A 24,530-nucleotide genomic window follows, 5' to 3' on the forward strand; every position below is an offset into this window, starting at 1 on the left:
TTTCTTGCATTTCTAATATGTACAACAGTAGGAAAAAGAAATATTTCTGCTATTTGATTGAAATCCTTTTAATCTTCATGAACAAAGGAAACAACTATCTAAGCAGTAAGGTTTAGAAAATTGCCTGTTTGATTTAATGGCATTTACAGGTACTGATGTTTCAAGCTTGGTCTTAAAATCTCATTTGTTAATTCAGTAGTAATTCCAATATTTTCTTTAATACACAAACAAATAAAAATAGTCTGGAAATAATGAGTGTTTGCTCATACAGCATGCTTCTTGAACTTCCAGTTCAAGACATGTTTGTTTTAGTAAGAACTGAATATATGGTAAATATAGACATGTTGGTTTAGGCCACAAATGTCTATGAATATATTTGTGAAGATATCAAAATATACTGATTAGAATTAAAATATTACAGTATTAATATAATATAAATATAAATATCTAAATATAATATAAAATATTACAGTAAAAATCCTGGTTTATGCAAGCAATGTTTTAATACTGTCATCTACCCTTATTACCTCAATTAGGTTATGTGGCACAATTCAGCATAATTATTTTTTTAAGCATTTGTTTTGCTGCTATACCAAGATAATGTAAAATATGTGAAAACATAAGCTTACTTTTAATCACTGTATCCCTTTTTGAAGCTTCTCTATTGCATGCTGTCAAGTGCTAAAGATTTTCAGGAGCTGAAATAAAGGATCCACTGGCAAGGGAACTAGAGAACAATGACTATCTTTTGTAGTACCTCTCTATCATAAAGATCTTTAATAAAGTCAAAGATAAAAATCAGACTAGCAGAAAAGAAAAGGTATTCTTCTGAGTATCATATTGGTTCTTGCAGGTCCAGATTAAGATCTTTCATGCAATTTGATCTTTAATGTTGGTCTTCGGTGCAGCAGGCTTTTCTTTTTACCTATACTAAAGCAGGTGTGAATCATAAAATTGCCATTTTTAATTTAGCAGGTCCTGATCCTATCAGTATGTCTGTACAACTTACTAGCTATTGACATGAATCTGACCCTTCTGGCAGTACTTCATTGAGATAAATACATTTACTAGGTTGGTGTCTGAAGCATGCAGTTTTGAAAGGGATGATTTGGATTTTGATATATACCATCATCAAAACAGAAAGAAAAAATTGTTCCAGCTTGATGTTCGTAATATGATAAAGAACGATATGTTTCAGTTAGCCACATGGGGTGGGAAGAAGTAAAAAAAGAAAGCCTGATGAATTTTGGTCAAGCCATCAAGAAATTCTTGTTTTGTTCAGTTTGCACATTTCTGAAATTAACACTAATGGGCATTCACATTGTCAGATATGCCAGCAAGCATTTTCTTTCTGCCAGCAATGGCAGTGATGTTTAGACAGAATTTAAGGTAATTGTAGGCATGTATATAATTATGGAAGTGAGGCTTATTTGTCCTGTGCCACAGTGGAGCCAAGGAAGTATTTAGCAGGCAGTAAGTGGAAGAAGGTCAGGGAGAGGGTTATAATTCTTGACACTGATGTGTTCTCTCTTGCATTGCATAGCAGAAACTGAGCACTGAAGAGCTTGCAGTAAACAATCCTTGTCCTTTTTTGATTGCTTGGACTTGACATTTAACATGTTTTCCCTGTATTACTGACTCTTCACATACAATCTAGCTTAATGTGTTTCTAAGTCTCTAAGTATTTAATTTCTTTGGTTTGTCCTTGAGTACAAGAATTTGTTTGCTTTCTCTCAAGCATTTTTTAGAATTTTGGTCCGGTCCTAACTAAACTAGTTATCTAACTAAACTAGTTATCTAATTAACCAGGCTAGTGTTATGAAATGGCTAGAATGATGAAGATAAGGATTCACAATACTATTTGACTCTGTTTCCAACTTTCTCTTTGCTTTTTTGGGATTTCAACTTCATGTCAGGTTTATCAAATAAAGTCAATTATGAATGAGTTTTGCATAGTGTTTTGTGACATTCGTATCGAATATTCTATATTATAAGTTATATCATCAGACCAAAGTAGTAGTATATACAAAGTGTTATACAAAGTATAAGCATCTAGGGATGTCTGGAGATCATCTAGTCCAACCCACCTGCTAAAGCAGGTTCACCTACAGCAAATCACATACAAATTAATCCAAGTGGGTTTTAAATGTCTCCAGAGGAGACTGCACAAACTCTCTGGGCAGCCTGTTCCAGTGCTCTGGCACTCTCAAGCTAAAGAAATTTCTCTTCATAGTCAGGTAGAATTATGCTTCAGTCTCTGTCAGTTTCCCCTCATCCTACTGTTGGGCACCGCTGAAAAGAGTTTGGTCCCATCCTCTTGACATCCACCCTTCAGATATTTATAAACATTGAAAAGGTCCCCTCTCAGACTTCTCCAGGTTGAACAGACCAAACTCTCTCAGTCTTTCCTCGGAAAAAAAGAAGCTCCCATCCCTTAATCATATTTGTAGCTCTCCTCTAGACTCTCACCAGTCATTTCTTGTCCTTCTTAAACTGGGGAGCCCAGAACTGGACACAGTGCTCCAGATGTGGCCTCACCAGGGCAGACTAGAGGGAGAGGATAACTTCCCTCGACCTGCTGGCCACACTCCTCCTAATGCAGCCCAGGATACCATTGGCCTTCTTGGCCACAAGGGAACATTGCTGGTTCATGGTCAACCTGTTGCCCACCAGGATTCCCAGGTCATTCTCTGCAATGCTGCCTTCTAGCAGGTCAACCCCCAGCCTGGGGTTATTCCTCTCCAGGTGCAGGACCCTACACTTGCCCTTGTTGAACTTCATTAGGTTCTTCTCTGCCTAGTCCTCCGGCAGACATCATAAGATCATTTTAAAGTTGGTAGAACACCGGAATTTGTAAATACTGTGGTAGAAATGGCTAAAAATCTTTAAAGTACATTTAGATATTTTCCTAAAATATACATTTCATTACAGAAAGAGACTACTTCAGAGATATCCTGTAGCTTGCAACTATTAAATAATTCTTCATGTAGTAACTAGAAAATATTTAGTTTAATAATTTTTGCGTTGGTTGTTATGAAGACTACACTTCATACCTTGATAACTGTCACTCAGCATTAGAAAGGCTTGCCACAATCACTGTTCATTCCTGAAAAAATGTGAAATGTAGTAAGCATCAAGGACACAGGACATAGAAGAAAGGTACAAGTTTATGTAATGTGTTTCCTGGAAAAGAAAGGAAATGTTCCCATGTTTCCAGGAAAGACAAAGAAATGACTTGCCATTGACAATGTGCTTCATTAGGGAAAAATACATTTACTTCAACTAAACCTTGAGCTGCAAAAAAATGACTGCAAGTGGGTGAAGTGGGAAACACAAAATTCTTATGTTCGTATTTAATATTTGTAAGGTATTTATATTTGAGTGATGAAAAGTAGATAGATACATAAAGATTTAGGGCATAAAGTTTAAATCCTGTCTGTATCTGTGAGCCAATGCAGAGTGGTTACTGGAACAATCAGAAGCCACAGATGCAACACAAAGAGCAAATTTTTTTTTGTTACCTTGCTACCAGGGTATCTTTGAAACAACACTTTAGCTCCCAGGCTGAGGTCACAGAAGTGGAAATGCAGGCTCTGCAGAATTCAGCCCTTGGTGGAGATCAACAACGCTGCTCATTTTGGTCTTTATATAGGGATTCATGGAGGCACAGTTTATGACACTGCTCTGGTCTTTGCCTGCAGGAATCTAAAGGATATATGATAAGGTGCCTTTACGACTCTTTTCAGAGGCCTGTTATCTAAACACAGAGGTTCTACTTGTGATTTATATGCTTTTCTACACCCCAGTTGCAGTCACCTGAGTGTGTTTACAGTTCTCGTACTTGCCATTCTTGCACTATTCCCACACAGTATCAAAATGTGCAAACAGCATTATCCAAAATAAAATTGTATTTCATAGAAAGACTAGGGTCTCAGTGAATAATATCAGATATTGTTTCATGATGAATCATCTGGAACAACAGAATCCAGAATGTATTGGAGTAAAACCAAATGTCATTTCTGTACTCAACATTTTGTCAAGTTGCACTTACTGTCACCAATGGGTTAGATTTCATAAGAAGACAGTGAGAGTTGTAGCATTTAGTCAGTTATTTTTACATAAAAGAGAAATGAAGGACACACAGTGTCATATTCAGTAAAGTATTATTTTTGTCTGATTTTTACAAAATGTTATGCGAATAAATTCTGAAGTTCTGTTCTCACATATTGTGAAAATAATTTCCATTCTGTTCTAGCTCATATACATCATATTTTAATGAAGCATAGCAGTATTTATTTTTCAGCAGTAACTTTCTCTAGTTAATAGATTAATTCATTATTAAGATTATTTATTTAAAATTTATTTTTTCTTTGAGAATATTTTCTTTATTTTATAATGGGAATGAGATTATATCATCAGACCATAAACCTATAAACTAATTCTGCTGATCCTTCTGTTTGCAAAGAAAATCTTAAAAGCACAGAATTATTGAATCTAATCAACAGTTTTTCAGCAATCTCATTCATTCGGAGTATTTTAGCTTAGATAGCAGAGACCATATTAAATTTTTGGTTGTACTGACTAACAAACTCCTTAGATAAGCACACAATAATAAAAAAAAAAAAAAGAAAAAAAAAGAACAGTAATATGCTATTGGCAAAAAGCTGCAGCTAGTACTTCAGGTTGCCAAATTTGGATGAACAATTTTGAGAAATTACTAATCATGGAGAGTCTTCTGTTTGCTAACCCTTGGCTTAAAAATACTTAAGAACAGACTATCTTGTCCCACCTATGCAAAGATTTAGTTTTGGGTTAAGAGTACTACCTTTCAGATATCTGAACTTTACAGTCAATTAAGTTGTCAAACATAAGGAATAACCTTGGCCTTTAGCAGTTGTTCCAAAAGGCTATGCCAGCCAACCTCAGTAGTTCTGCTCCTCTTTTGTTTAAAAGAGAGAATATGCATAAAGTGTATTCCCTCTGTGTCCCTCCATTTCCTTCACAAGGATAAGGAACAAAAAAGAAAAAAAAAAAAAAAGAGTTTAATATATTATAATTGCCAAACTGTTTGAAGACAGTGAAATGGCATCGTATGTGACAGCAACATGACATAGTAATTGGTACAGTCACAGTATATAATCTTTATGTTTCAGTCATGCCATCTGTATTCTGTAGGTCAGTTCTGTAATTTTTGTGGTTTAAACAAACTTTTAGTTTAATGTTGAAATTTTTTTTTCTAATTAATGTTCTCTTAAAAAAAACCAATGCTGTGGAAAGAATTCATTAGAGCAGATAATATCAATGAAGAGCTGTTGTCCACTTGTCTATGTTTTTTCAATCTTTGTGTTTACTTTCCTCAGCTGTAGGCCTTGCTGCCTGTCCAGAACCAGTAATTCCTAGCAATGGGATCAAATCAGGAGATAGATACATGGTGAATGATGTTTTGTCATTTCAGTGTGAGCCAGGATATACATTACAGGTATTTCTTTCTTTTTTCTTTGAATTGTACACTGTGTAAGAATTGTAACAAAATGGCAACAGATGGACCCAAAAGCTATTTTAATGAAGAGTCTGTAGCGTGTCCATAGAGGAGATTGAAGTAGAACCTATGTGCATACTCCTGCATTATAAAGCTATGAATATGTAACATGTCTGGCACTCAATAAATCTGGGTTGGCAAATCTTGATTTAGATTAACATATCATTGAGCAGTAAAAATTGTCAAAATAGACAAGAAAATAATGTGGTTAAAATGTTTTATCTATAAAATTATTTTAGAACTATGCTTATTGAAACTGTATTGTGTTTTTCCATTTTTGGAAATGGTTCCTCTAGGTCAAAATTTAACCGCAATGATAGAAGTACATAATGGGATTTCATATTCTGCTCAAAAATTGTAGAATTTTGTTTCTAAAGCTAATTTTATTCATACTAAATCTACTCTTAAAAATCATTCAACAAAAGAAACATTACAAATTAGTTCACAGATTGAGGATGTTCACTGTTCTCACACTGTTTTAGTTTCCCGTGGTAGACATGTTGTTGAACTGTTGTTTATAAATGTCACGGCACTATGTGAATCTAACATTGAAAGCTTTTTTCGTCCCTCATTAGTTCCTCTGATTCATTTACATATATTCCACCACTGGTGTGATACATTGAAAACGTCTGAGTTCAGAATCTTCTGGGTCACTCCAGACAACATAAAGGCATACCATTGTATCAGAGAATGCAAAGCCTCACAACTTCTGTTCCAGAGAGGAATAAAGTCCTGGCTCCCTATCTGATGTTTGCCAATTTAGTGCTCCCTCAACATGCATAGTTTATTCCTTGATCTCTGTATTCCTTACCATTCTCCTAAAATTCAGGCAGGATTCACACTGAACATCTTAGCTCTAAACTACAGTTGGAACACCTGCATTTGAAAAGTCTCTCTAGGTAATCAGCAATATTGTTTACATTTTCAGTCATGTATTACAGATATAGGATCAAGTATTTGACTTAGTCCATGCTTTTTACATTTATAGCATGACTGGAAACAGCCTGTATGAAAAGCATCCCATATCCATGGCAAAACAGATTCTGTCATACCTGTATCCTACTAATTAGAAATTATTCAAGACTCGTGTACAATAAAGCTTACTCTTCCCATCCCAAGCACTCAGTGTTCATTTAATGGTTTGTGGATTGCTTATGAGTCAACTGATTGTTCATATGTAAGCTATTTAAGCTTTTCTCTCTCCAAAAAAGGACAATTTAATATTATTTTGAAAACACCTATTGGTTTAAAAACCTTGACATTCAGACTTTTTTTAGAAAATTATTTTCCCTATTTCACCTTTCCCTTATACTATCCTTTGTAGGCAGGAGTAATGTCAGTAAGAAAATGAGAGACATGTAAGATCTGATGTAGCATTTTTACTATACATTCCCTTCAAAAGGTCTGACTTCCATTGAAGCTTGACTCCCAAATAAATGCTGACTTCCTTTAAAAAACTGCTAATGAACCATTAAGCTTTGTCTATTTCAAAGTGGCATTAAACAAAGTGTATGATGAAATGCCATACTCTACAGATATTTCTATATTGCTCAAATATTTCTATATTGCTATAACCAAGGCAAAGGAATGAGAACTGAAATCTGATCTTCAGTGCTATTAATTAGTTAGAATGGGATGATGGTGTGATTTTAGACTAGGTGAAGTGTCACGGTTCAGTAATGATCACATGCCAGAGATTATTCCCAATAGTCAATTTGCATCGTGACACTTTTGTTTTGGAGGTGAATTTCAAAGAAAAAAGTTTAGGAGGCACATACACAAAAGAATGTACTTTGACCTCAAGGCTAGAAAACAAGTCCAAGCACTTCCACTAGTACAGATGTAGCTTATATGTTCTTACAGTCCTTTCTTTGTATGCAATAAGCTAAATTTATCATTATTATTAGCCCTAGACTCACAGAATCACAGAAGGGTTGGGGTTGGAAGGGACCTCTGGAGATCATCTAGTTCAACCCATCTGCTAAGGCAGGTTCACCTACAACAGATCTCACAGGAATGCATCCAGGAGGATTTTGAATGTCTCCAGAGAACTCCACAACCTCTCTGGGCAGCCTATGTCTTTGAGGATGCCAGAGCACTGGAATAGGCTGCCCAGAGAGGTTGTGGAGTTCTCATATTCAGATGGAACCTCCTATGCTTCAGTCTGTGCCAGTTGCCCCTCATCCTATCGCTGGGCACTGGTCCCATTCCCACGGAGCCTGGTCCCATCCTCTTGACACACACCCTTCAGATATTTATAAGCATAAATAAAGTCCCCTGTCAGCATTCTCCAGGTTGAACAGACACAGTTCTCTCAGCCTTTCCTCATAAGGAAGATGCTCCAGACCCCTTTGTAGCCCGCTGCTGGACTATTTTCAGTAATTCCTTACCCTTCTTAAACTGGGGAGCCCAGAACTGGACACAGTATTCCAGATGTGGCCTCACCAGGGCAGAGTAGAGGGAGGAGAACCTCCCTTGACCTGATGGCCACAGTCTTCCTAATGCGGCCCAGGATACTATTGGCCTTCTTGGCCACAGGGCCACATGGCTGACTCATGGTCAACCTTTTGTCCACTGGAACTTCCAGATCCTTCTCTCAGAACATTCTGTTTCAATGCAGAATCTGTCTGGAATTCAGCCTGTAATAAACTTGATTACACAATAGAAAATATAATAGTATTTTAAGAGTTGTTAGCTTAAATATTTTTTTTTCTTCTTTTAGAAAGATCCTTATTTTTAATATTTGTAGGAAAACTGTCTGCAATTTTTTATATATTGTAATTCAGTTCCAACCTATGATGGGAGGATCGAGATCTGATGTTGATGCTCGTAGGGCTCTCATATAATTGCCGTTCATATAATTGCCAATAGGTGCTTAACACCTTATTGCTGTGATCTAGACCACTACTTCTGAGCTGTTGAGACTGAAATATATATAGGCAAACATCTGATTGTTGGGTAGGCCTATAGCAGTAGTCCAATATGAAAAAGTGAAAAACTTACCCTATACTAACTGTTTCCTCTGGAGACTGAATAGCATCTAATCCAATTTATTCCATCTAAAAGCAGCTATCTAATCTGAATCATCAGTTTAAACTCTCATTGTGACACTAGAGATAAACAGCCACACACCTCCAAGGACTGATTCATAGTAAGATTTTGTGTTACGAGAGGCACCTTACTCTGAAAGTGCCATTTTTCTTCACTGATTAGGATATCAAAAAGTTAACATGGGTATCTAATTTTAAACTTCTTAGCTTTAGTGTGGTGACTCCTAGTTGTATTGCTGATCATATTTCACACTCTCCCTACTTTTTCAACTATGAAACGTCTGAATTTTGCATATGAAAAAAGGCAATGAATTAATTTTTATGACATGGATTAGAAATTGATAAAGCCTCAAGATACAGCATCACTAAATTTTCTGTGCCTACTTAAAGTAGTACTGCTGAAACTGGAGTGATAACAGCAGAATATGAACACTTTGGAAGTAGTTGGAATGAGTATAGGTAATCTTTTAAAGACACATATTGTTAACCCTCAACTGATGTTTTTGATCTATTTTTACTTAGGAAAAAAATCAGAACTGTGAGTTCATAAATACAATGCTAGCATAAAACAATAATGTATTTGTGAGGAAGAGACCTGCGCAAAAGCAATTGATCTGTGTTAATGCTAAACTTTAATCCAATGTGTATATCACTATCACAAAACCACACAATGGCCTTTGTCTGTGTGCAGGTCTTTTCTGCAGTCCATTAATATGATTAACTACATTTTTGTTTTTATATTTCCAGGGATTCTATCAAGAAATACTTTCTTAAAATTTCATAGCATATTGTTCTTTAGCTGTACCTCTTACCTCTGTTTCCATACTTCTATAAATTTAATCCTAACTTATATAAAAACAGTTTCATGATCTTCTCTAAACTGTAAAACAGAAGACCTTCCATACCCAAATTCAGTTTTCAAAATATTAATGCGGATTTCTGTGGACTGCATAGACATGAATGTATAGTATGTTACTCAGACAGGACAAGTAAAAATGGCTTTAAATGAAAAAGAAATAGCAATGAAAATAAGGTTATATGAAGCACAGTATGTTTTCTATTCAATAAGTATAGATCAGCATAACTTTTCAAATTCTTTTTTTTTTTTTTCACTCTGTGAATTTACCCTCAGTCTTTACAGAACATATTCACAGCTAGCAATAACAATCAGGTGTGGATTAGTTTATAATTGCAACTTACCAGAAAAGTCATAGAGCTCAAACTACTACCTGGAGATGCATAAGAAAGGTAATTGCTAGCTGTAGGATTAAGTATCTCCACCCAGGAGGGTACTTTAAAAGACTGAAATCAGAGTGTGCTCTTGTTGGGAAGAGGCTTGAAACCAGAGGAATCATTTCATTTTATTTTTCAAAAGATCTTTTATAGGCCATTTTACTTCTTTTTCCTGACTGTGGTACTTAAATTATGGCTTTGCCCCAACTCATATGCAATCTTAGAATACTAGGAAAAGAGAATAAAATAAAATAGGGAATATTGCATTGAGCAAATTATTCAAAACCTTATCCATTTTGCAAGTAAGATGATACAATAAGTGCATGCACATTTTTCTTTTAGAATAAAAAGTTGCTGTAAAAATATTTTATTGAATTGTTATGAGTTGGCTTAATCTTGATATCAGACTTTTTCACTCCTTCCAGTTTATTCAGCTTTCACATTCCAACAGCAGAATGCATAACCTGAGTTCCTCAGAGGACAGAATTGAAAAAAAAAAAAACAACAACAAACAAAAACAAGCAAACAAACAAACAAACCCCTTTCATTTGTGATACTTTTAAGTTTTCAGCTTGAACTACTACCAGTGCAAGCAAAGCTGTCAACATTTTGCAGTTGATCCTGGGCAACCACCCTGAAGTATATGGAAAAAGGTTTTGCAGGTCACTTCCAGCTACCACATGATTTTGCTTGGTTCTTGTGATGTTTCGTAAAAACAGGCAAAGTAAATTAAACATGACAGCTGAATAAAGGGGTGCTTGTACTATTGTAGCTGTCTGCCAAGATGTTGCATGTATGCAGTGGGTCATGTTGTGAGGCCGTGTGAGAGTTCAAGGCCTGCTGGTAACTGCGGATGACTGTCTTTGTTTGGTCCACATCCATACCATCTGTTGCAAGCAGATATGGAACAAATTCCTCTCTGGGTCTGTACTACTCACTCAGAGCAATGGCTGGTTCACTCCAGGTTGCAGCCTGAAAACGAACTAGTATGCTTATGCTGTGGATGAGTACTCTAGAATTGAAATAGGGAGTGAACCAATTTGACCATATGAAGGCATGCAGTCAGCTGCTCCTCTGTTGTAACCAGCCTTATATTTACTCAAAAATATGAAGAGGTTTTCAAGTTATCAAAGAAAGAGTGTTCTAGAGCATTTATTCTGTAGAAAAATAAGAACATACAACCTGAAATGTTTGAAAATAGAGTTCAACAAATTCATAAAAGTAGTTATGATGCAATTGGTTGATATAAGAAAATACACAGATAAAATGATCCAGGAGGTCCTCTATAGCTCTGTCTTACTGATTAGTCCCATAATGAGTATCTGTAATCAAATATTTTGTCCTTTTCAAACAGGGTCGTTCTCATATTTCTTGTATGCCAGGAACAGTTCGGCGCTGGAACTATCCATCTCCTCTCTGCATTGGTATGGATACTTATTTATTTCAGTGTATTCTGAACATCAGTTAAAAGAAACTCCTGACTTTGTCATGCCTATTGTTTCTTCACTTAATTCTGTTTCATTCAAAACTTTTTTTGAGTTTCAATTTCTATATATGAAATATGGAAAAATTACAAAAAAAATTCCTTATACGTAGTGTACATGTTATTTAAAAAAATATTGTGCGAGTGGGCAAAGGAGGAAACCTAGATGTTAACCATTGTTTAGCTTGTCCTGAATACTCTACTTTGAATCAGGCTGAATGAGGGAAATCTAACACATTCCCTTTGCAGCATGCTCAGCTTGGAGAACCTTCTCATGAAAAAGGGAGGTCACACAGAAAGCTAAAGAAACTTCTCGAAGAAGCAGGCAGTTTGTCTGCAGTGGAGAGCAGCTCTGAAGGCAACCCTTCAGGGGTGGTGGAATGAAAAAGAGTTTTAGGGATTCAGAAAAGGCTGGCTCTTTTCATCTGAGAAAGCCGTTAAACAAGGCTGAGTTAAAAAGTAGAGCTAAAAAGAATTTCCCTTTTAAATACACTAAAACCTTACCAACAGATCTGAGTTTTCACTGTGTAGATAATAATCCTGTTCTGCTGTGTGGTTGAATAGGGATCTGTTGGGTATGCTCAAGCAGAAGAGGAGAGTTTACAGGTCATGGAAGCAGGGGAGGGCCACTTGGGAGGAATATAAGGCTGCTGTTGGAGGATGTAGGAAGGCAGCTAGGATAGCCAAGGCCTCCTTAGAATTACAGCTGACGAGAGGGGTCAAGGACAGCAAAAAGAACTTTTTCAAATACATAGCAGATAAAACTAATACCAGAGGCAATGTAGGCCCACTGATGAATGAGGTGGGTGCCCTGGTGGCGGAAGACAGGGAGAAGGCAGAATTGCTGAATGCCTTCTTTGTCTCTGTCTACTCTGCTGGAGGCTGTCCTGGGGAGCCCTGTAACCCTGAGACCCCGGATGAAGCCAGGTCAATGGAGGAGTTTACTTTAGTCGATGAGGACTGGGTTAGGGGGCAATTAAATAGTCTGGACATCCATAAATCCATGGGTCCAGATGGGATGCATCCGTGGGTGCTGAGGGAGCTGACTGAAGTCATTGCTGGACCGCTCTCCATCATTTTTGCCAAGTCTTGGGAAACGGGAAGGGTGCCCGAGGATTGGAGGAAAGCAAATGTCACTCCAGTCTTCAAAAAGGGCAAGAAGGAGGACCCGGGTAATTATAGACCAGTCAGCATCACCTCTGTCCCTGGGAAAGTAATGGAACAGCTTATCCTTGGTGTCATCTCAAGGCATATCAGGGATAACAGGGTCATTAGGGGCAGTCAGCATAGCTTTACCAAGGGTAAGTCATGCTTGACCAACCTCATTGCCTTTTATGAGAATGTAACAAGGTGGATGGATGATGGCAGAGCGGTGGATGTGGTCTACCTTGACTTCAGTAAAGCCTTTGACACAGTCTCTCACAGCATCCTCACAGCTAAATTGAGGAGATGTGGTCTAGACAATAGAGTAGTGAGGTGGGTTGCAAACTGGCTTAAAGAGAGAAGCCAGAGAGTGGTGGTCAATGGTGCGGAGTCTCGTATGAGGCCAGTATCTAGTGGAGTGCCTCAGGGGTCAGTACTGGGGCCAATATTATTCAATATATTCATCAACGATTTGGACGAGGAAATTGAGCGTACTATCAGCAAGTTTGCTGATGACACTAAGCTGGGAGGAGTGGCTGACACGCCAGAAGGCTGTGCTGCCATCCAGCGGGACCTGGACAGGCTGGAATGTTGGGCGGGGAATAACCTGATGAAATTTAACAAGGGAAAGTGTAGAGTCCTGCATCTGGGCAGGAACAACCCCAGGTTCCAGTATAGATTGGGAAATTACATATTAGAGAGCAGTGTAGGGGAAAGGAACCTGGGGGTCCTGGTGGACAACAGGATGACCATGAGCTAGCACTGTGCCCTTGTGGCCAGGAAGGCCAATGGCATCCCCGGGTGTATTACAAGGGAGGTTGTCAGTAGATTGAGAGGTCCTCCTTCCCCTCTACTCCGCCCTGGTGAGACCCCATCTGGAATATTGTGTCCAGTTCTGGGCCCCTCAGTTCAAGAAGGACAGGGAACTGCTGGAGAGGGTCCAGCATAGGGCAACAAAGATGATTAAGGGAGTGGAGCACCTGCCTTATGATGAAAGGCTGAGGGAGCTGGGTCTCTTTAGTTTGGAGGAGACTGAGGGGTGACCTTATTAATGTTTACAAATATATAAAGGGTGAGTGCCATGAGGATGGAGCCAGGCTCTTCTCAGTGGCAAACAATGATAGGACAAGGAGTAATGGGATCAAGCTGGAACACAAGAGGTTCCACTTAAATTTGAGAAAAAACTTCTCAGTGAGGGTGACAGAGCACTGGAACAGGCTGCCCAGGGAGGTTGTGGAGGCTCCTTCCCTGGAGACATTCAAACCCCGCCTGGACACATTCCTGTGCGACTTCACGTTCCTGCTCCAGCAGGGGGATTGGACTAGATGATCCTTCGAGGTCCCTTCCAATCCCAAACATACTGTGATACTGTGAAAGTTTGAGTCAAGATTCTGGTGTCTTCTGACATGCTAATTTCAAGGAAAAACAGAAATGGAAGGAGAGAAGCATAGCTCTATCACATCATTTTGTCACTTCAGCTTCAAAATCCATTCTTCAGTGAATGCTTTTAACTTTAATATTTAGTCAGCAAAAGCTATTCCTTTTAGCTTCATATCTATGAGGAATTTAAAAGGTTGGGATGATCTCTAGCAATATTAACATGAAATGGTTTTAAATATTCCTTGTCAAGTTGAGTCTATATATTATTTTCTATTGTCAACTTCAACAGAAGCAGTCACTTCTGATTAACATGAAAGCAGTGCACTCTCTTCAAATAAATTTCAGAAATGAAAAATTTATTCAGGAAGGTGTATTTTGGGGTTTGGGTGGGGACTTTTTGTGCTAATCTTATTTATCACCTTGTATATTAAATATAGCTGCTATCTGCAAGCAACATGCTCATTGTTTGGGTTTTTTGTTGTTTTTTTGTTTGTTTGTTGTTTTGTTGTTTTGTTTTGTTTTGTTTGTTTGTGTTTTTTGTTTTTGTTTTGTTTTGTTTTGTTTTTTCCTTTAGCTCATGAAATATTGTTGTCCTAGAAGCCAAAATACTCCCAGGAAAACAAACAAAGCCTTAAAAATGACACAAACTCACACCCCTGCCCCAACTCCAAGCTTTAAAATATTAATTTTTCTAGAAATCCAGACCAAAATCTGTTCTTTTCACTAAATAATGTGTTTAACATTGCAGAAAGGTAGAGATATTTGAGAAGTTTAAGACTTATTTCTCACCTTTTTGGTGGAGCTTGTCCTATTTTGATTCAATTTCTTGTGTCATCTAACCACTAGATTATTTGCATTTTTTTCAGTACAATTATCACACCTCACAGTATCACAATTCTGTTACCAGATCATATGTTGGTGTAACACATGACATGATGATTCATAGGCATTAGTGATTCCTCAATTAATAAATAAAAATTACAAGACTTTTATTTAATATCTTGAAATTACTCTTCCTTCATAGTATTGTCCTAGTGAAGGTGTAAATTCAGGCACTTCTTCACAAATTGCTTCACGTATTTGTAGTTTAGCTTTATGTCATCCTAAATGATGCAAATGGCTTTTCAGTCTCCAAACACATTAATTTGCTGAAGAATAGCATATAGATAGTAAGCAAAGAATTATTCTGTTATGCAAATAGTCTGTCCTCTTCCTGAATTAAAAAATAACTGTGGTGGGTTTATTTTTGTTTGATTGTTTTTAAATTCAAGTGTGTATTTAGCTATATTAACTAGCACACCTGCAACTGAATCATGGATCGGTGCCATAATTCAATTAGATTCTAAATTTGTTCCTCTTATTATGAAACGTATCTCAGCATAGTACCAGACAATTTTAACTGTAATTGGCAAGCTAAGACAATGGGTTACCCAGTTTATATGTGCAACTACACATTTGTAGTAAAATAGTATTTAACATATTGCATTAAGTAAACATTTTGTCCTTTTTTTTTTTTTTTTTCCTGCTTCATGGGGAATGTTTTGACTGTGATAAATTTCACTGCTTCTGCGTCATGAGGATAAAATTCTTAATTATTATGAAATAACACTATTAAAAGATACAGTGACTTTCTTTATATTTTTAAAAGCTAAATGTGGTGGAACACTGACAAACATGGGTGGTGTGATCCTGAGCCCTGGTTTTCCTGGAAATTACCCTAGCAACTTAGACTGTACATGGAAAATTTTATTGCCTATTGGATATGGTAAGTAAACTTACATTTGAAGAGCAATTATTTGTAATAATCAGATATTAATATATATATAAGAATATTCTATTTTCCGATATGAAATAGATTTTATTCAGTGAATTTATTGTGAACCCCTTATATAATTATACACTATCTTTTCATTTGAAAATGGTTGACAGTTTAAAAGATACCTTTGTCAAAGCAACTTGTTATTTGCAAAACTTAGCCTGTCTTGGAAACTGATTTCAGAGCAAATGAAATCTGCTGCATGAAGATATGTCAGATGAAATAGATAATTTAACTTCTAAATTAATTGTTGGTCTTCTGTTTAATGTCCTTCCATTGTCTCCCAAGTGAGTTTTTAGCAGGTTTTTTTTATGTTCTATGAAAATGGACAAAATTTTATTTCCAGCATTATGAGTTTGATTAAAAACATCTAAAAACTATATTCCACATGCCAGTTAACAGTTGCCAACTTAGAAACTTTCTAGGTTTGCATTAAATCTATTGTCATATAGAAAATATTTTCACAAATATATAATAATTAGATAGAGAAGGTAATCATGGTTAATAAGAGCTCTATAAGTGCATGTATAAGACACAATCTTCTATCATTGTCACAAGTAAAAGAGGAATAACTTTTCTTGGTGTGAAACATTATGCCCCATATTGTGAATTCAGTGATAGTGCTTAAATAAGAAAATTAATTTTAAAAGCTTATTATTAAATTCACTATACTCATCTCTGGAAATGAATTTATTTTCTGTACTTTCCATTGCATTCATAGGTTGGATTTCTGTAGTAAGGTATACTACTTACATAAAGTGTATTATACTAAGTGAATTTGTAGAAATACTGTGCTACCATTTAGACCAGTACCCCTTAGCATTATGTACTTGGTAAAACTGATTCATCATAGTTATCAGTAGCCTTAGTAGCCTTAGATATCCTTATAGCCTTAGGATCACCATAGACAGGACATCCTTGGCTAATTTTGGCATTCTAAAGCTATATTTGCAGAAAATACAACTGGTAAGCAATTGTTCTGTAGTGATGTCATCCTAATTAGGCTACTAAAACACTGCCTTTTGAAACCAGTCCTTCATATTTCTCAGACTTGCTCTTTTTCTTTAAACCTTTCCATGTAGACAATGTTCTGTGGTTTAATTAAACAAGACACTTGTATCCTTTTATTATCGTTCTCACTTCTCAGAAAGTCTCCGATAGTGGTAATCCTATAAATAGAAAAGATCGTTATTTTACTTGGCAAAGGATTTAACAGGTACAGGGTATTAATAGCATTGATCTATCATTGCTTTCAAAAGTACTGGAAGAGTACATTTTTTACCATTAAGTTGCGACATGGATCTTTTTACCAAATTCTGCATCACATAATCCACAGATAATATCTTTATAGCAGGTTTAAACATTGTGATTGATGTGGTATTTCACAGAGAACTTCCATTACAAAATCTTGGATACTATTTTAGTTACAAGTATAAATTTGTCTACCTAAGAGTTGTTTTTCTACATTCATTCTATTGTCCCAAAATAAATATATGAAATCAGTGAAACATAGAAAAAAGAAATCCAAACTTGAAAAATACTTCAGGATTATTTTTTTAAAGGATTTTAATGTGCTACTGATTGAGTTAGAGTTTAGCACTGTGCACAAAAATTGATCCAAAGGACACTCATGAACATGGTCAAATTCCACTGAAATAACTAATCTGATAGTGACTTCATCTCTCAATAAGTATTCCTTTATTCCCATCTATTTATTCAAACTTGTAACTGAATGAAACCCATTATATTATTAAGGTGTCCTTAAGCAAAGTCCAACAGTAAGATTGTGGGAACTAAACATGTCCCAAAGTATGACATCCAGTCTCTGGTAGGAATCGCTTGAATACTGAAGATTTTTCAGAGCCGTTTGGTGTCCTACCTCATCTTAAACCCCGAGAACATTGTAAAATTAGTGACTTTACTCAAGTCAGACTAACTGTATCAGATACTATACAAGAGATGGCTCATATTGAGACTTTGATGTTCTGTATGCATCTCTCCATTGACAGCATTATAACAAGTTTTTGTATTCAGCTGCTGAAACACTTGTTTTTCATATCTTTCACTCTGCATAGGTCAAAGAAGGTACTAGAGCTAAATAACCTATATTCTTATGAGTCCTCAATAACAATCAGTTTATTTGGTAATTTTCTTGGTTTCTCCTATAGCAAAATAAAAAAGTACTTTTATACAAATAATTGGATATCAAACCACAGATGCAAAGAAAGGAACTATAAAGCAAAACTGAATGAATTACTTACCCTGGCGATTGACCTATAAGGTACTCTCCTGGAATGAAGAATGTCTCCACTGCTATTTAAGAATGTCAGGCAAAGAGTTAAGGCATTGTATATTTCACATTACTGTGTTGTATCATTCTGTAATTCTGTTTTATTCCATTCCAGCTAGTTCTACATAGTCTAACAGAGCAAGATTAGGCCCAAGCTGTGTGGTTGCAAGTTACTTGGTATGACTTGCCTTTTGAACTGGGGGTTCATCCCCCATTCTTCTTTTGGTATTATATATACATATAGTTTGCGAAGCCTGAATTTCAAGTCTTTAGTCCTCATGAAGAAGTGCAAGAACTTAAAAACAGCTCTTCTCATGATATTGTGCTTATATTATACTTCCAACTGCTCAACATTTTGGGAGTTGTCTCTCTCCCTTTCATTTCGCGGGAAAGTCCTGGTTCATCCACCAGCGAGGGTTTGTGGTAAATGATCCTGATTAAGTACCTGTCACCAACCTGGAGTTCAGTGCATCTTGTAGTGCTGCATACAGAGCAGAATGGCTCTAAAGACTCACTGGCTGAAGCTGCAGAGAAGAGGAGGCATATATAGGTTACTTGGGTCAGGTAGAGTAAATAGCTGGAACTATTTGTGACATGCCCCTCCCTTGAGTGTTTCTGTTGACTGATTTAGGAACCTGACAAATATTTTGTTGTTGACTTCGTGACTTTGTTTCATTGGTACCTTGATGCATTGTTACAATATTGATTGGGGACCAAAAAATTAGAAGCTCCAACTCTCAAAATACTTAGTGACTGTTTCCTTAGTTTAAGCATCATACCTTGAATGGTGACTAAAATATAAATATTGTGCCTATAAAAATTATTGAGGGTTTTGTTTGTTTTTTTTTTTTCGGTATTAGCATGTTGTAGTATTAAGCAACACAACTTATACAAATTCTATTTTAAATTTTTCTTTATTTCTCGGTGATGCAGGTGCACACATTCAGTTTCTGAATTTTTCTACTGAAGCAAATCATGATTTTCTTGAAATTCAGAATGGACCTTACCACACCAGCACTATGATTGGCCAGTTTAGTGGAATGGAACTCCCATCACCCTTGCTAAGTACTACTCATGAAACTCTTGTCCATTTTTACAGCGATCACTCAGAAAACAGACAAGGATTTAAGTTGATATACCAAGGTAAGTAGGAACTTGCAGCATGAACTTTATGGTTAAAAATAAAAAAACAAATTTTTTTTTAATTTAAAAAAATATTTTAGGCGTGTACTACATAGCATTTTTAAATCTCTAGATTGTTTAAATCAATAGGCTGAACTTTTCTACAACTGAAATTATGTTGGATTGGAATATTTGTTTTAATGGTGTAAAAGCCTGAAGTCAAGGTAATGTCGTTTGTCAAAGGTCACATAGCTGATACCCTTTCCTGTCCCATTACGGTGTAGTGTTACTGGACAATACTGTTAATATTCACTGTTTTATTTTCCAATGTATATAATCTTGTTGTATTTAATGTAATGAATGAGAATTTCAAAATATAGTATGAGCTATTTTAATTATTCAGGTGAAGATTTCTGCAATTATTTTGTTATATTTTTTTTAGTCTAGATTTATGTGAAAATTAACAGTAGAAGACAATTCCAGATAACGCATATTCTGTATCTGTATTATCAAATATATATATTGGGCATTTGAACATGTGAACTTTTTGTGGTCTTCTGCTGTTGGCTTTTCTTCATCTTCATTGTTTGTGGTTTGTTTGTTTGTTTGTGTTTTTGTTGTTATTGTTGTTTTGTTTTTCTCATTTTTTCCCCTATTAGTGGCAATAACACATCATTAATTGATGCATATTTCTAAAATGTTAAAATAGTCTTACCGAAAACTGTTGAGCCCCATTGAAGGATCTGAACAGTTTAACAAAATGGGTAGGCTGCTTGAATTCTCATCTAACTTCAGTGAGGATCATTCATGCCACCTTACTCTAGGCTTTTAATTTAAATGACTTGTTTGGGTTTTCATATATATGCCTGGATGTTTGGATAAACATGTATGTGTTGGGGCTTAATCCCAGTGGGCAGGTAAGCACCACACAGCTGCTCACTCACTTCCCTCTTACCCCTAGTGGGATGAGGGTAAGAGGAAAGGAACAATAAAAGCAAGAAAACTTGGGAGCCAATATTAAAAACATTGTTTAGTTGCCAGGACTAAGTAAAGGTTGTATGTAAAATTAGAGTGTGTAGCAGTGCAAGCAGCTGTATCACATACAAATGAAATTTTGCAAAGAATTAGTGAGAAAAAAATTTATACTGAATATTTAAAAACATATAATTTTAAGGTATATTGTTAATGGACATGCTTATTCAAGCAAACTTCCATGTAATAAAAAATGAAGTTTTCAAGATATATTAGCATTTTATGAAGGATAAGGCTTTTTGATGACCACTCCTCTCAGGGGAAAGCAAAGAATATGGGTATTGTATAATGAATTATAGATTAATCATGCTGTTTCTACTGACTTTCTGAAGACGGGAAAATCCTTACAAGATTTAAACTTAGTATAGTCTGGAATTGTTTTCTGAGCACATTATTTTGGGGAGGAAGAAAAGTGTGTGCACACTGAGAACAGTAAAATATTTGCTACCTATGCTTGCAAGAAGCTAGTGCTGCTTCATGTGCACTAGCCTGTGAATTCTCACAGCACAGGATTTAAATATATAACCTGAATCACTTAGGTACTGTGTATTTCTGAATGCAGTAAAAAGCTTTGTCTCCATAGCAGAACCCTAGGGAAGTCACTGCTCTGAGTACCATTGCTGGTCAGCTTCTTGTTGGTTTATCCTCTGATGATTTCAGGTTTTGTTACCACTTCAGCTTTGCAGTTGCATTACGTAGGGAGTGGTAGGTAATCCATTATGTTCAGGACTGAATTGCTGAATTTGGTTTTAGCTGCGGCAAGAAGGAAGCTCATACAGATTACCTGTTGAACTATCCGAAGCAGTTAAGATAAATTTTATTAGTGTGGCCAGGAAGTCTCTTTCATGACACCACATCTGGAGTACTGCGTCCAGCTCTGGTGCTACCAGCACAAGAAATATATGGACCTGGTAGAGTGGATCCAAAGGAGGGCTACAAAAATAATCAGAGGGCTGGAACACCTCTCCGATGAAGAAAGGCTGAGAGAGTTGGGATTGTTCAGTCTCGAGAAGAGAACGTTCCAGGTAGACTTTATTCTGGCCTTTCAAGAGTTGAAGGAAAGATGGAGAGAGACTTTTTACCAACGCCTTTAGTGATGAGACAAGGGGCAACAGTTTTAAACTGAGGGAGGGTAGGTTTAGATTAGACACAAGGAAGAATTATTTTAAGATGAGGGAGGTGAAACAGTGGAACAGGTTATGCAGCAAAGTTGTGCCTGTGCCATCCATGGAAGTGTTCAAAGTCAGTTAGAAACCTTTCTTCTTCATAGCTAGCATGATCATAATTTGGACTTAGTTTGAGAACAAGAGATAGTACCCCAGGACAGAGTTAATGTTTTTAGTTGCTCTGCTTTGAGAGTGCATTTTGAGTGCTCTGCCCACAGGTGTGAGGCATTGAGGAAGAGGGACATGGATGGGGCAGAGCTTGACTGACATCCAGACTGATCAATAAGAGTATTCCATCCCATTAGTGTCATGATTCATATTTAAGGAGGGTCAGAATTTTCTGGTCACTGTCTCTTGCTTCTTCATTTTCTTTACTGTCTTTGTTGGAGCCGGTGGAGTTCTGTTCAGAACTTTCTTTAGATTGGTTTTTGCCATCCTGCCATTTTGCAGAGACCTCTGGGCCTTTCTGCCTTTTTCCTCTTTTCACCCTCTGGGACTGGCTGTTGTGACCAGGTGCTGTTTCCTGGGACTGGCTGCTCAGTGTGGATGGAGTTCAGGAGGAATCGCACTGAGTATCTTTTATTTTATATTCTATTTTTATATATATATATATATATATATTTGCTAGTAGTGTATAGTATTTTGTTATTTTATTGTGTTTGTCTCAATCCAAGTTTTTCCCTTCCCTTTTGATTCTCTTCCCTCTTTGGAGGATGAGAAGGGGGGTGAGTAAGTGGCTATGGTGGTTGTATTGCTAGCTCGGGTTAAACCATGACACCATGACAGGGAGTTGGAACTAGATGATCTTTAAAGGTCCCTACCAATGCTAACCATGCTGGTCTAGTCTAGTCTAGTCTGAAAAATGGATTTTGTTCTTGAGTCTGTAGTTATACACAGCATGATAGTAGAGGAATGTATAATAAGTAATGAAGGTTTTAAGTAGCCTTAATTGTGAGCTTTCCTAACATTTGAGTGTTTGCATGCTCTACTCTCTGCTAATACAGTTTTTCTGTAAAGTGATTATTTCCATGTTGAAGTACTATAGATGTATGTGTCACTTGCAAAGGCAATAAGTCACCCTGGTGTTGATTTAAGAAGGAAAATAAATTTAAATCATAAAAACAAGAGAGGAGAAGATTGATTATATTTCTTTTGTGATTTACACTCTTATCTTTAGAATAGCAAATATATTGCACAAATAAATGCCAAATGTCAAGACAAGATAATTTTAAATTCAAGTATTTGACTGTTACCAGTGTTGGAATTAAATATTTTTCTCAGATTTCCTTTACATTGTGCTTCATTTCAGGCTCTCACTCGAGTTTTTTCTCCTGTGAAGTGGTATATATATTTTTTAAAGCTCAACACCAAACAAGTCTTTGGCCATGACACTGATAAAAAAAAGCTTTATTTTGTGAAGTGTGACATCAGGATTTGTGGGTAATATTTGATGTTGATGACTGAATAATGAATTGCTCTGTTTAATCAGGTGTAGTTGCATATATCAAAAGAGCAGAGAAGAATATAATTTGTATTTTCATTAAAACTATAAAACATATACCCTGAGTGGCCTATTAATCATGATATCATAGTCAGATGGATCACCTGACTTATAGTTACTCCAATAATTTATGAGTCATCCATAGGTTTTAAACCACAAATCACATGCAGGGTATCTTTACATTTCAATTTTCCTTTTTTTTTCTTTTTTTTTTAAACTATGCTCTGCTTATGTGCAAATGCTTTCAGTCCTGACTGACCTTCAAATTTATGGTGATCTGCTTTAGGTAGAGATTCTATTCTTACTAAAACAAATATTGGAAAAAAAACAGCGGCTTCTGTATGTGTTTTGTTTACCTTATTTGCAATAGGAGAAAAGCATGTGCATCTCTGAATAAACACTAACTAGAATTTAGGCTAGAAGTTAGGCTTTATTATTTTCTATTAACAATCCAAGTGACTTTAAGGGATGTTGTACAAATAATGGGAACAGAGAGATGTTCATGTTCTTTCAGGATTTCCTCTTTCACCTGAGTTGTTCCTGTGTTTTCTTCTCATGTAGATCAGTGAGATAAATTTTTTCTGAAATGAATTTTTAAGACTAATATGAAGATCATGTTATAATGCATTTAAAATGTAACATATGAATACTGAATTGCAACAAATTAACCAAAAAAGGAGATTTTTCATGCGTATTCATCTCCACAAAAGGTTGTACAAAGTTCAAAAATTCCAATACTCCTTGTCATTGTTCCAAAACACTGTCATTGTAACTATTGGGCAAGGTAGTGCTGCACCTTGTAGAATAAATCTAGGAGATCCTCTGACCGTCCAGAATAATCTTCTATTGTGTTTTAATATAACTTCACTAAGTAGGTTTTTATATAATTTAATGTAGTAGTCTTAATATGTCCTGTACTCTTAAATAATCTTTCTAGTACTCTATTTTGTGTAAAGATGTTGATTATATTATCTGTAGTAGTACTATATGAATAATGATAGCAGGGTAATAATAGCATTAAAAATTAATCAGCCATTACTAGATTTAACACAAAATTTTAATGAACCATAATTAAGCTAGAATAAAGCTTTTTTAATTTCCTTTCCAGTAGCAATTAATTCTGATTATTAACTCTTCATTTTCTTTTCTTAATTATTTGTTATTTGGTGGAAGAGGAATCTGAATTATTAGCAGGTTTCAGAATATTTATGGTACCTGTACATCTCTCCCAGTTTTGTAATGTTACTATCACTGGATTCTGAATCCACTGAATGAATTAGGGAAAAGAATAAAACTTTCTCAAAATAAAACTGTTTATTCCATAGCGTGACTGTAATCAGCAATGACTGAAAAACTCATGACATTAGCTGTACTTTAGTGAAGAAATTAAGTACAAACTTAACTTTAAGGGACTACTTAAGGACACCTAAGTTGTATGTTTAGCTTAATCTTGCTGAAATGGCTAAAGTAGTCTAACTGGTAATAGTAAGTATAGACTTCTAGGATGGACATGTCCATACTGTGATGATTAGCTTTGAAAAAATAACAAAATACTTTGTTCTAGAATATGTTCTTCATCTCTTTTACTGTATTTGGAGAGCTTGGACTTAATGGTATGTGTAAGTGCTGGTGTTAATGCTCTTATTTGAACTTTCGTACCCTCTGACAAAAGTATTTCATAACTGTAAATGGAAGGCTCAGAGAAAGATGGGCATTCATTTTCTCAATAATTATTTCTTAAATAACAGTTACTTGGTATCAATGTGAAGTTGTTT

General features: G+C 36.0%; 1 protein-coding gene across 2 annotated transcripts in view; it reads left to right on the forward strand.

The window, feature by feature from the left end:
- CSMD1 (CUB and Sushi multiple domains 1) overlaps positions 1-24,530 on the forward strand; it is a 1,060,719-nt gene that overhangs the window by 920,580 nt on the left and 115,609 nt on the right. For both annotated transcript variants that reach the window (XM_065834358.2, XM_071807004.1), the window contains exons 38-41: positions 5,361-5,479; positions 11,177-11,246; positions 15,477-15,593; positions 18,868-19,077. In XM_065834358.2, the coding sequence (XP_065690430.2) occupies positions 5,361-5,479; positions 11,177-11,246; positions 15,477-15,593; positions 18,868-19,077 (516 nt within the window). The remainder of the gene's footprint in view (positions 1-5,360; positions 5,480-11,176; positions 11,247-15,476; positions 15,594-18,867; positions 19,078-24,530) is intronic.

Source organism: Patagioenas fasciata, chromosome 3 (genome assembly GCF_037038585.1).
Source record: "Patagioenas fasciata isolate bPatFas1 chromosome 3, bPatFas1.hap1, whole genome shotgun sequence".
Classification (NCBI taxonomy): Eukaryota; Metazoa; Chordata; class Aves; order Columbiformes; family Columbidae; genus Patagioenas; species Patagioenas fasciata.